The 14061-nt window shown below is 47.3% G+C and overlaps 1 protein-coding gene across 4 annotated transcripts in view; it reads right to left on the bottom strand.

The window, feature by feature from the left end:
- The window catches only part of TGFA (transforming growth factor alpha), a 116352-nt gene that overhangs the window by 71962 nt on the left and 30329 nt on the right, over positions 1 to 14061 (bottom strand). For all 4 annotated transcript variants that reach the window (XM_060658562.3, XM_060658582.3, XM_060658545.3 and 1 more), the window contains exon 2: positions 7286 to 7339. In XM_060658562.3, coding sequence (XP_060514545.2) covers positions 7286 to 7339 — 54 coding nt within the window. The remainder of the gene's footprint in view (positions 1 to 7285; positions 7340 to 14061) is intronic.

Below are 14061 nucleotides of genomic sequence, written 5' to 3'. Positions count from 1 at the left end.
TTATTTATTGGACTGCTAAACTGTTCCTTTTTCAGAAACATAGACACCATCCAAAAATTTTCTGCTTTGTTTTTAACCGTTGTGGCTTGCTGAATCAAAGCAGCTGAAATTTGATACAAGTTCAGCATTGTTTCCTTCAAGAATTAACTCATCTTTCCGGGCTTGAGATACTAAATGAGCAACTCTTGGCCCTGTCTAAACCCCACAGATGTATTTTTTGCCCAAGAGATTTTGGATTTCTACAAAAGAACTATTCTCCTGACTAACGACGTTGATGGGGAAGTGGGCATACACAGACCTCATCTTGTAATGGAAGCCCAGTGTAACACTTGATCATGTTCTGTACATGACTACAGACAGTGTGAACGGTAGCCGATTCCCTTTTATTTCTCCACTGTTTGTCAACCCGGAGCCTTTTCTTTTTTCCTTCAGAGAAGACTGAGTTCTACACTGATGTGACTGAAGTCCTTCCACAGGCTCCTCTGGGGCCCTTCACAATAACAGCGGGGCCCTTCAGAGAGATGTTGATGTTTTCTGGAGTGATGGCTGACAAGGTCTTCGTGCTCACAGTAGATGCAGGAAGAAAAGAAAAAAGGAGCAAGACACAATTTAACAAAGAGAATAAAAAGTAGAAGGTGGCACTTTGATTAAAACTGGGAAGTCTGAGGGGCTCCTGGGTGGCTCAGTCGATTAAGTGTCCGACTTCGGCTCAGGTCATGATCTCGCCGTCCTTGGGTTTGAGCGCTGCACTGGGCTCTGTGCTGACAGCTCAGAGCCTGGAGCCTGCTTTGGATTCTGTGTCTCCTTTTCTCTCTGCCCCTCCCCTACTCACACTCTGTCTCTCTCTCAAAAATAAATAAACATCAAAAAATTAAAAAAAATTTTTTTTAAAAGGTAAGTCTGAACAAAAGCAGGTGTTTTCTTCAAAGAAATCCATTTTGGTAGATTGTCTCTGTTGATGCTCTTCTCTGAGATGTAAAAATCATCCACTTTTATCTACCGGCCCTATGCCCTCTGATGGCAGGGCTCATTTAGTTCTCACATGTATCCCCAGGGCCTAGCCCCATGTCCAGGAGGAGGTAGTACTCAATCAATGTGTGCTAACAAATGTCCACAGCTGAGAAGTGGGAGAACAGGAAGCCTTCTATGGGCCCTGATGTTTTTAAAAATCCACAAGTTGCGTCGTTTGCCTTGTTTCTTTCGAAGATGGCAGATGGTCTCTTACTTGAGCTTGGCTTAAACCAAGCCCCTGATTTACATAGCCCCACTCTCTCCTAAAATCATCTAGATTAGCGTGCAAAAACGTAGTGAGTTAGCTAGTCTGGTTTACCAGCCCATTTCTGTTTTTACCAGGTAAGCCAACTGTTTACCCACAGGACATTTGTGTTTTGTTCCCAAACCTGTTTATGTTGGTTATACTCACTGTATTTACGTAACTTAGTTATATATTACATAAACTAATGAATTGTCTGTGTATAAGTGGTTGTTTCTATTGTAAGTTCACTGTTTTGGAAAGACTTGATAAAGGTGAATAGATTAAAAGAACTGCTTTAAATTAGAGGTGAACAAGTCAGCTATAAAAAACTAGGTGTATGATGGGGAGGGTCATATACAGGTTTAGAAAGACTTATAGCACTTTAAGTGTCCAAGTTCTTATACTAAAGAAATAAATCTGGAGATTATGGAGGGTACAATAGAGGTATAGTTTATACAAGTAAATGATGCAGAATGCCAGTCAGTATGTGCCCATTCATAACTAAAACAAGACTCTCACGAATCATTCCCTGACCTTCCTTCAGTCTAAAATTGTCTATTCTAAGCTATTTAATTTCATTTTTGAAACTGCTGGCTGTGATCCACTAAAGTGATTTTGTGACTCAGGGTTTGAAAAGATACTGCCTAATCCCCCTCCTTAATTTTGTTGATGGTTCAGGGGGACTGAAGAGATCTACTAAGGCTACGCAGCTGGTGAGTCAGAATCATAATCCTTGATTCCACATCCTCTGGCCTGTCTACTACCCTGAGCTACCTTCCCTCTCCCCTGGCATAGTCTCCTTTGCAAAAAAAAGAAGTTCAAATTTGGATGACAGGGATAAATCCTAGAGAGGAAAGGAAAGAATCCCCGATTCTCTCCTGAGGCCCCACTTTCCTCCAAACATTCTCTGCAGCAGGCAAGTCCTGCCACTCAGTTGTATGTGCTTTTCCCCCGAACTAAAGCACACCACGTGTCTTGTGCTACAGACACTTACTTGGAACGGCGAACTGTGTACCTGGGTAGAGCACGTGAGCCTTCTAATTTTAGAATGACTCCAGCTCCACATGGGAAAACTCCAGACAATGGAACGGGGAAGCAGTTTGCAGTTCTGAAAAGCTTTTGTTAGGGGAGATGAGCAATCAATAGATCTCTTGCTTGCTGGCTGATCCACATTCTACCTGTTTCTCAAACAAGTAACGCCTTCAAAGGCTTTTCCATATGATCTGATCTCCCTCCCTCTGTGTGCCCTCAGCCTGAGCTCACCTTCTCTGTATCGTTAAGCCCGATGTCCTCACCCAAATCCGGCCACCACCTCCCCAAGCCAGCGATCATGGTGACCTTCCCCACGAACGACACCCCCAAAGAACATCTTCACCATCTTCTTTCACCACCACCTCTGAAAAGTCCCAGATGCTAACTCCAGCGGGCCTTCAAAGGCTTCCTGATTCCAGCTAGGTGGTGTCAGACACGGCTAGAGGAAGGAGAAGTTCAGAGGTAAAGAGGCATGCAGATCAAACAAGGCAGATAGCAGAGCGAAGCCCGGAGCCTGCTGCCAGGTGTCTGAACAAGGCCCTTACCACACCCCTCAGTCATTAGAGTCTCATGAAAACATGAGAACCAGATGGGCAGCCTGGGAAATGCACAACATTTCGGAGGGTTAAGCAAGGAGCCACACAACAACTTAACCGGGTGCATTCTGTGCCTTTCAAGGGGCATTAAAAGGTGCCTTTTGAAGATGGGTCGTAACTCCTTCCTTGGGAGGGTGTGATGGATGTTCTAAGCTGTAGGTTCTGTCACCCTCATTCTGCCTCCAGCTATGTTTCTCTGTGTGCTTGACAAATTAACAACCAACCAGTTACAAATTTTCTGTCCTAACCCCCAGACTATTGACTTCACTCCCACAGCAATTATTGTCTAAATCACCCACGAAGCAGTCAGCTGAGGTGGCCTCAGGTCATAATGAGGCTCGCATTATGGATTCCCACGCTCTCTTGTCACCTGTGTGGTGGGCTCCTTGAGGACAAGGAGGAAGAAGGTCTGCTTCTTCAACTAGAATGTTAGAACCGAAATGTAAAAGAGAATCTGGTTCCAAGAGAATTAAATATATGGCAGTCACACCATGGCTTCTCCACCTTGGGTCCGTGGCAGGCATCACCAATAATTGATCGTGACCATATTTCATGATATGCCTCAAGGCAGAGTTATAATCCTTCTGAACAAAGCTTTCCAAGCAGTCTCTACCAATTTATCAGAGTGGTTGTGTGAAAAATCTTATAGGCTATTCCTGATTCAAGTCCAATAGATGAGGAAACTCAGATCCAAACAGGAACCAGATGAACAACTTGCCCAGGGTCTTGGCAAAACGGAGACCAGTTGGGCCCCAACGCACAGCATTCCTGACCTCCAGCCTAAGGCATGTATCGCTCCAGTGTCCCACTCAAAATGGAGGTCTGAAAAGCATTTACTGACGACAACGATGCCAGTTTCCTCTGCCTCTGGCATAATTTACCCTTCACATTTGGGGGTCTAAGAGAGAGGAAGATTGGAAGAAACCAATGAAACTTCAACAAGAAAGGCCAAGGGTAACTGTTAAGTAATAAGTGCATGGAACTTTTTTTCCCCAAAAAGTACAAGAAAGCCACATGGGATCAGTCCCATGTTCCCTCAAGTGCACACACCACCCTTGATTGGCATACAGAGTTTGTAATTTTCTCTCTATGCTGCTCCATCAAGAAGTTAGAGCTGAATCCTGAGTACGTCTATGCTCCAGCACAGAATGTATCAAAGCCTTCTTATAACCAATATTGTTTCTCATTCCTGTCAACGCTTGAGTGAAGAGACCTGAATATTCACATCATGGGTAAAGCCTTGTAGCTCTTGTCCTACAACAACCCATCTTTACACCTCAATGCACAGCTCTGAGACTCAGTAAGTGGTAAGTGAGCCTGCCAACATCCAGATGATAAGGGGTTAGGAGGGACTCAGATGTGAGTCAGTCATCCAGTATACAAATGAGCACACTTTACAAAAACAGTGTTCACCAGAAAGGAAATTAAATAGAAAGCAAAATATGAAAACATTAAAGGAAATGCAAATTAAATATAGCTTGAAAGTACAGCTTGAAAAACTGAAGGCAGCATCATCTACCCTCCATATTTAAGGATCGAACAAAAAGGGATTGTTGTTGTTTTTACTGGTGTAACGGGACTATCGGTTTGTTTTTTAAAGTCCTTATCTGTGAGAGAGAAGTAACATTCACAAGTGAAATGGGCTTTGCTTTGAAATATCCCAGCAAAGGGAAAAAACCAAAATGGCACGAGAACAGATGAAAGAAAAATGGCAGAGAGATGATAACTGCTGAAGCTGGGTGACAGGTATTTGGGGACTGATTTCATTATTACTTCTGGGTATGAAGATTTCCATAGTTAACAGTAACAAATAGTTTTACTTATTGAATTAGCCTAGAGTTCAATACACATTTCGATGTTGGGGTGGTGAATATGGCTGGTGGGGTGGTCCCCCATTTGCACTGCACCCACAACAGGATTTCAGTTATGTCTGGTAAGGTCAGAGTGGGGGTGGGATGGGAGTGCTCAAGGCCTCCCAGGGCCTGAGGAGTCTTCGGGGAGAAGGAAGGTCACTCTAAAGGAAGAGGAAGTTAAGCAAACAAGCCTGATTCAGTCACAAAGCCCTAGTCCTTGAAGAGGTGGCTATGATACCATCACTGCCATTTGGACTTGTCTCCCAGCCCAGCTCTCTCTGGACTCACGTTTGGGTCCAAAGAGGCAGGGTGGAGAGTAAGTAAAAATGGATAGAGCTATTCCATCAACCTCTCTGGGGCACAAGTCCCATGGCTAACTGACCCATCAAACAGAGAGTAATGCAGAGGCCAGGCAGGCAGCGCACTTCCCTTCTCCATAGACTGTCCACCAGCACTGGAATCCTCAGGTCCCTTGGACACTAGAAGTTGTGGCATTGCCCCTGCTCTCACCCACCACATTGGGTCACAGAGTGGCCCTCAGCCAGTTATAGGGTAATGTGCAACACAGTAGGGTGTGACTAGTTCTTTGAAGATACACAATGAGGAAGACTAAACCTCAAGTACTTGTTGATATCAGAGGCATTCTCACAGAAGCAAGTCCAGAAGATGGAACAGAAGCTGGTCACTAGTGCACCAAGGACAGTAATTTTGGGATGAATATAGCAGGTCTCCTCATGTCTGCCCAGGAGAGACAGGGGAAACCCCAAAGATCTTGGCAGGAGCCACAGCTGAGAGAATAGGCTCAGGTACAACATCCCCCAGGCCTTTCTTGTCTGTAGTCTGTATGAATGGCTGGAGACTGGGAGGAGGAGCCCCCTCTCCCCATGGATGGTAGCATCAGTATTTGCCATCACTGCAACTTACCGCCTACATCACTTACTGAGTGACTCAGTAGACGACCTGGCTCTAACCTACCAGGTCCTACAGTGAGGACCAGGAGAGGCTGAGGATGCATCTGGGGGTAAATGGATCCTAGGAAGGGAGATAGGACAATTCTGAGACCAGCATGGTGGAGTCATAAACCAATGCCCCTCCTTTACCCCCAATATATTCACATCTGAGCCCTTTGTGATGGGGGAGGTCATTAAAAAGTAGAAACTCTGAGAGATCCTGGACTTTGGGAAGTACTGCTTTGGGATGGACACACCCTTCCACCCCAGCCCCAGAAATATAGAATATAGAGAAAGTAAGGCATTTTCTTCTGTAGCATCACGGGCCACCAAGTGGTTTGGACACCTTAAGAGTTCAATTGCATCAAGGACAACAGCTCCAAGGGGCAGTCTGTGGGGCTACAGAATCAGTGGTACCCAGTGGGAGTCATACCTCCAGTGTGTTTGGAGGGAAAGGTCTGGAAGAGAAGAGCAAAGTACCAGGGACACTGTGTGGTTGGTGAGAGAATTTATGAATATATAAGAACAACCCCCCCCCACCACCACATATACCTCCCTGAAATAACTAGGGAGATACAGCAGGTGTCCACTGCAGTGACAGATGACAGCATACTCCATGTCACCAAGGGAATAGTGAACCTGGAAGATTCACGCACTGCTGACATTAAAGTTAGCTTAATTCCCTCAGAAAGCTATCTGGCAATTTGTTACAAGGGTCATAAATAAATTTGTTCTTGCTCCCAGAGATATATCCTGAGGAAAGAAACCGAAGAAGAAAAAGCTTCTAGGCATGAACAGGTAGCATCATAATTTAAAGTGGGGGTAGCATAAATATCCAATGGGGAATGCTTAATTGAATCACATCTATCCATCTTGATGGAACATCATGACATTTTAAAAGGATACATTTCAAGACCTCCCAGCGACATGGAAAAATGCACAACTCCAAAACTTGCATTTAAAAAGCAGGAATCAGAATAGTTCTCTCACCATGACTAACTGTATAAAAACATGAGCGCACCTGGACAAAGGCTAAAAGCAATGCACAATGCAATAGTGGATGTTTCTGTGGTATTCTGACCAGGGGAGGTCTGCCTCCTACATTTTCCAAACCTTCCAATATGTTGATCTAGGATCTTTAAAATGAAATAAGGGAAATACTACCAGAAATGTCAAAGATAAGCCATAAAATAATGAAACAAAGATCACCAGGCAGAAGCAGACAAAAGGGTTTAGGAATCTGGGTTCCACTTTAGATGCATGATTACATGAGCGGGGAAACTGAGGACGGTTCTGAGATCTCGGGTCCTGCAGGCTCTGCTGTCCACGACGCTTGCCCACACAGACTGTCGGAGCAGAGATGGGAGATGGCGAACCTTCAGGGAGGGGGAACAGCCCTCCTGCTCCCGCAGTGGAGACCCCCCAGGAATGCAATCGGGCCCTGGGGTGGAGGGCAGCAAGGGCTCAGGGGACAGCCCCGTGTGAGCATAGAGGGCAGGAGCCCCAGAGGAAGTTCAGAGAGCAGGCTCCACAAAATAGCCAAGGCCTGCCCCCTTCCTGTATTCCCACACCATCTCCCGTGGAGGGGACAGGACTCACCACTCAGGGCAGACGTGCTGTTCTCCAGGGCCTGGCACACAGCCAACAGAAGACCTGTGTGGGGAGAAGAGAGGAAAGGTAAGCATCTGCTCAGCAAAACACTTTCAGGACTCGAGGGCAGACTGCTTGAAAGGTAAAGACCAGGCAACTTTACAAAGTGGCCAAAAGGCAGGCCTGGCTACATAGCTTGGGGGGTGGGGGGCTCAGTGCAAAATGAAAATGTGGGTCCCTTATTCACAAATCAGGAAAAAACCATAAAGTTTTTTCCTTCCTTCCTTCCATGGTCTCTCTCCACCTGTTCTGGTGTTTTTTAAATACCCTGTAATTTTTTTGTGGTGGGGAAACATACATAAAATTTACTGTTTTAACCACTTTCAAGTATACAGTTCAGTGGCATTAAGTCCATTCACGTTGTTGTGCATGTCATGATCTCTCTCTTTGAGGCTTGAGGATTCTTGCAGGCTGAGCACGTGGGGGCCCTTGTGACAAGTGAGTGAATACACGGGCAACCACCCACCGCTGGGTTTCCTTCCTGCCAGAAACTGGACAGATGTGCTGTGACCCAGCTGGGGCAGGGCAATCCAGACAGGTATTTCTTCTTCTCAGGGACCCCAACTGAGGCAGACAGCTGACCCCCGAGGGTATTGGAGCCTCCGTGGTCAGAAAGCATCATCAGGTACCTCGATCAGGGGTGGAGGAGAGCCTTGCCCCTGTCTAGTCACCCACTGAACAGGCAGGCCGTGGAGCTAGCAGCCCAGTGTGGGGACAGCTGCCACCATGCCCTGCCCTGAGATGCCATGGGGTACACGCACCTAACACCAACTTTTCTTGTGTCCAGGCCCTAACAGGGGCAGAGTGTGGCAGGGGCGAGAACCCACTGATAGACGGTAGTTGATACGATCAACTTGGGCCAAGGCTCCAAGTTCCCAGGACACACTCCATTGTCCCATTGGAGTTCACTTACAAACTATAAATTCAAAGATAAAATCACTAAGAATTTCAAGACTACCGCTGCATAGCACTAAAACCCCAAGCTCGGGGCATCTGAACATGGGACTCTGTGAGACTACACAGGTCACACACCCATGAAGCTGCCTCTGCTAATAGATGACCTTATGTGACCTCACGTTAAAGTACCAAAAGTTTTCAGAAACAGCAGCAAAGTTCTAATGAAGAAGGAACCTCTTGCAAGTTATGCAATCAGCATGAACTAAGTTAGACTGACTTCCTAAAACTGAAAGGCAAAAAGATGCCATGGTGGCCCTGCACAGGCTGGGCCACCTGTGGGTGGTTAGCCTGGAAGGCAGCTGAATCAAGCAGAACAGAAAACAAGCAAGGTTCTGTGCTGTCACCGCTTGCTGCACAGGACTAACCCAAACCTCTGCTATGCATGTTGCCAGGACTCCCCTCCCCTTTTCACTCAGGGTAGAGACATAGAAGGCCTGGACTCTCAGGCAAGAAAGATACTCGCAACAGGTAAAGTAATCACGCTCATGACTTTTCTTTAGGCCTTTGAAACAAGAAACATCATAAAAACTTCAGACTCCTTTTCCTGGAGGCCTGGCAGGGATTTCCCAAGTACTGCTACACCATCCTGGAACCAGATATTGGGCTAGAGTAGGGGTGGGGGGCAAGGAGAGAACAGGAGTAAAATCAAATGCCTTCCCCGTGCAATTCTTTCTTGCTGCTCAGTTTGGAAGCATGGCTCTTAGGGTTCCTCTGGATATGTTTAAACAGTCAAGTCTGCAATCCACACACCAAGCATCAAAGTGAAGCATTCCTGCCAAGGCCAGGAAAGGTTTTAGAGGTTCCACACTGCCAGCTGGGAACCTGTCACGACCTGACTTCGCTGGTACTGCCACAAACCACTCTGGGCCAAAGTCAGCCAGTGACCCAGAGTAACATAAAGAATACAGGAATTCTTTGCATATCTCTGAGGAGGCACTGCTGGCCTGTCGCAAACTGTCCCTGAACTTACCTTGCAGCCTCCCTCCCTGGCCCCATATCCGGTCAGTCATCGAGAGCAGAGCCAGCACCGTTTCTGGTCTCCATATCGATCTCTGCTAGAGCAAAACCAAAGCAGGAAAGCAAATACTGTACAAATGCAGCCAGGACGGAGCAGGGATGGACACTGACTCTTTGGAATACATGGGGGGCCACTACCCCAGCTGTGGGGCAAGCTACTCCATCCGCTCGGTCCCTCACCCATAAGCTACCAGCTGCCAAACTCACAAAGGCGTTCTGGGAACTAATCAGAGTTTGCAAAAACCACCATGTTCCACAGATGAGAGACGACTGGGTTTTTATTCATAATTTGAGCAACACGGAATAGAACAGTTGCTCTCTATACCCTCCAAGTCCCCTGATAAATAGCTTAATGCCCGAGCATCTCTCTGCAATCTCTGTTCAGGCACAGCTTCTGGTGATGAGAGGTGAGGCCTCTGCTTTCCGGAGGGGCCCAGACCAGAGGAGAGGGGTCAGACCTCCTTCAGCCCCCGAGTGGGGGCGGGTACCACTTATGTGCTATCTTATTTCATCTTCATGATTACCCACAATCTAGGCACCTCCCAGCCTCCCTGCCTTCTGGTCCAGCCTCTGGAAACACACGGTTTAACAGGTGAGGAAACGGAGGCTTTACAGAGGTTAGGAATTTGCCCAAGCTCTTGCAGTCAAGTTCAAGTCTGTCCCATGCCCATGCCCGAGACAGTGTTTTATCACCACACCACTCGGGAGTCCTCTAACCATAGTCTGTCACAAAACACTGGTGGGTGTGTACTCACCAGCTACAACCCCCAAATGCACAAATGCACAGATTCGGCAGGCCCCGCAGTTAAGCTTGATCTCTGTATTCTGAAAGCAGACCCCAAATCCCCCCTGCACCCCGCTCTGAGCAAGGTCTGAGGAGCCAGGGTGTGAACACCCAGACCCCCTGCTGCCTAGTCTGTGTAAGCCCAGGTGCCTGGACTGCCAGCCCCGTGGCTATGCTTGGAAAAGTCGGGCTGTGTGAAGGTCTTCCAGAAACACGTGGCCCTGGAAGGCTCTGAGGCTCATCAGAACAGTACAGTCTGGGGCACCTGTGTGGGGACAGTACAGCTGCCACATGCAGTGGCTCCAGGAAGACAACACTGAGTTCAGGCAGAAGCTTGGAGGCTGCAGGGATCCCCCAGCGGCCTCCCTCCGGGGCAAGAATCCCTACCAGGCTGCTCTTGCCAGCATATTTCTGCTTAAACAGCTCCAAACAGGGGAATGCCTGGATTGTGTGGATTCCAAAAAAGAAAAAAAAAAAAAAATAAGGGGAAGAAGGGAGGGAAGAAAAAACCTATGAAAGCTGATCCCCCACCCAAAGTAGAGTAGAAACCCAGGCCTGCCCTCAAGGGGGGACAAGGGTTGCAGTGCTTATAATTCAGCTGTTTGGAGAGTAAATAAAAGTTTACAACAGCAAGAATGCCATAAAAGAGGTTAGCATTTTTATCTCATGAGTTCACAGACTGAAGCCACCATGAAACCCATCCACTGATGTACCAATGGAAAATGCTTTGAGAGGTGCTGGGTCCCTATCTTCCCTGGGCCACAGAGGAGCACCTCCTTCCCCAGCCCCTCAACACAGCCCCTAACTCATGTATGGGACTGGGCCCCAGGCTGGGCCTTTAGCATGGGACATTCTCTATCCTATCCCACCTGCCAGCCTTGTGGCCACCTCCCTCTGTGGATACTCAGCTCTGGTGCCCAGATAGGGGAGAAGCAGCCTCAGGCTCTGGCCTCTGTGACAGCCAGTATTTGCTTCCAGGCTCTGACCTACTCCACTGTTGGGATCAGTTGTTCCTCTCCCTCCCCTCCCCCTGCCACCCCCCACCCCAAAAATCAAGAGTTCCATATGCCATCCAGTTTCAGATCCCCTAAGTCAGGCTGCCCGAGTGAAGGGGTGAAGGCGAGGTGGTGGTGTCAGGGAGATGTGGAGAAGATGGAGAGAGGCTGCAGGAGGTCCTTTTGGATAAAGTGTACCCTGGATTTAAAGGAGGCTCTGAGAAAAGACCTATGGGTAAAGAAACAATGCAGGCAGGAGAGAGAAGCAGCAGGGAGGGTGGGTGCTGGTGGGGGTGAGCCAAGATCTCCCCTTCCTCTCCTACCATACTTGGGATTGGAAGGTCATAAGGGACACAGCCAGGAACTAAGGAAGTGGTGGGTGGTACCTAGAGCAAGCATCCTGCAGTTCAGCATGAAGTCTACAGGGACATGCACGGGGCAATCGTGTGGGCACAAAACTGTGTAAATGGGTCACATCGTACCCAGGGCCTTCGGTACAGCTTCTAAGGCCTCTTCCTTTATGAATTACATCCCAATTCTGAGCCTGGGTGGCTCAGTTGGTTAAGCCAACTTCAGCTCAGGTCATGATCTCGTGGTCCGTGGGTTCGAGCCCCGCCTTGGGCTCTGTGCTGACAGCTCAGAGCCTGGAGCCTGCTTCTGATTCTGTGTCTCCCTCTCTTTGCTCCTCTCCTACTCGCACTCTGTCTCTCTCTCTCTCAAAAATAATATACATTAAAAAAAATACTATGAATTACATCCCAACATTTAAATTTTACCTGCAAATGTGGCAGGGTTTTAACTGCATAGCAAAAACTGCAATATTGTATGACTTTATCTGTATTTTTAAATGCAAAACGTTTTGATCTAGGTGAAGATGCTGGCTTCAGGATAAGAACTGATTAGGAAGGAAAAAAAAGAAAAGAACACACTGCAGGTAGGGACAAAGCGGAAAGCTGGCGGGACCAGGAGACAAAGAGCCTGCCCCTGGAGAGGATATCCCTACAGGTCATAGCAGAAAGCAGCCACATGGCATCCTCCATCGCCCGGGTGTGGGGAGGATGGCCCTCAGAAGAGTCCATGGTTTCTCTCCAAGGAAGGGGCGGCAATTCGTATTTGCCCCTGCTTATGGATACACCAGTGACACCGGCTTCAGAGGATGTCAGGAAAAGCTGCAGAGGAATTTGTGGAAGAACTGGCCAGACAGGATTAGGAATACTCTGGGGATAGCAGGGAGAGTGTAGAAATATGTGACATGGGAATGAATCACCATGGGCAGACAGGCTTATGGGACAGAGGGCTCTTTCTTTTACCATCCCAGCATCTGGAACACTGCTTTTAAAACACAAGCTGGACCCTGCTACCCAAGGAGACAGCCTTACAGAGAAATTATCTGAAAAAGTTAGTGTTGTGTCTCAGGTGGCAGGTCCTGGTGCTCATGAAAGAAAACCAACTATGCAAGGGAGGGGGCAGCTTTTAGTTACAAACCCATACAGGTGAGGTCCTGGCCCCTTTGTCCAAACACAGCCATGACATGACAAGTTAATCAGGAAGATGTTTCTATGCCAGTGGCAGGTGGCAGAGGGAAAATCACTGGAGTCTGATTGGTCTCCCAAGCTCCCTCCTCACATGATTCAGTCACGATTACCATTCTGGCTGATGGCATTAGTAATAGTAATAAGCAGGAACATTTGCTTGAGCACTTACTACATGCCCCGCATAGTTTCATTCAGTACTCAGAGCAAGTCCTAGGAAGTAGGTCCTATTAGGCTCCCATTCTGGAGGTAAGAAAGCAGAGGTATAGGAGATTAAATAACCTGCCCAAGGTCACCTAGCTTATTAGTGACAGACGTTGCAAGCTCATATCACAAGTTCCAGTTGGCCTCACTTTGTTTTTGCTTGTCTCGTGAAGTACAAAGAACACAGACATGCTAGAGAAGACCACCTCCTCCTCCTTTTTTTGTCCTGCCTAGAAGCCAGGTATCCATTGTGACCTAGGGAACACAGGCTAACGGAGTCCAGAGACTAGGGTGAACTATGAATGTGGTCACCTTTAGCAAGTCACTTCACCTCTCTCAATCTTAGGCTCTTTGTCTTTAAATGGCAGACTTGGGCCAGAATATCTGCCCAGTCCATAAATTCCAGGCATCTATGAAGATACAAGGCTGTCCATCTTCCTCGACCATCTAGCTAGGGGACAAGGGGGCCCACTGGCTTCATTCCAACACTTTGTAGGTAGATCCCTGCCCTGAAGGAGGATCAGACAAAGTAAAGGCTTTGCGTTCTTGTCTCAGTGAGTGAACTTGGTTTATGGTAATTTTGTCCTTCAATTTAGCATGGCGTTTACATCAAATATCAGAAGATGGAGGAGACCCTAAATCTAATCCTAAACAAGCACTTTCCATCTCTACGTTTTCAACACAGTCTTAATAATATACTACAGGCTTGCCATCCACAGGGGAATGCAATGCACTCAGGTCAGTGCGCTTGGGACCAGGGTGCCCTTCCTGATGACCCCTGGGGTGGCCATAAGTGGCAAAGTCCACCGTGATGAGGTTAAGGCAATACCTCATGATTATGACATCACAGAAGATAAACCAGTGTTACCCGCATGCTCATAGGTATTTTCCATAACCATCTCAATATATCTGCAGATGGAAAAAAAAAACAATGTATTCAGAATGAACCTTCAGGATTAGGGAGGAAGAGACGAGCAGATGGGTGCCTAGACTTCAGCCCTCCACCCTTTTCTAATTCTGACTCAGGGCCTGTTATGGCAGAGCAGAAAGGAGCCTTGCTGTCAGAACTGGGTGCAAATCCTAGATCTACCACTCCTTACCTGTGACACCTCAAGGTGTGTTATCTAACTTTGCTGAGCCTTGGCATATCCTCATTCATGAATAAGGATAACTCTTCACATGGCCACTGCAAGGATTAAATAAAATAAAATGGAGTATACGAAATCAGAAAAAAAT

Source organism: Panthera onca, chromosome A3, assembly GCF_046562875.1.
Source record: "Panthera onca isolate mPanOnc1 chromosome A3, mPanOnc1 haplotype 2, whole genome shotgun sequence".
Lineage (NCBI taxonomy): Eukaryota > Metazoa > Chordata > Mammalia > Carnivora > Felidae > Panthera > Panthera onca.
Note: the sequence above shows the minus strand (reverse complement) of the source record. Positions and strands in the feature narration are given on the sequence as shown.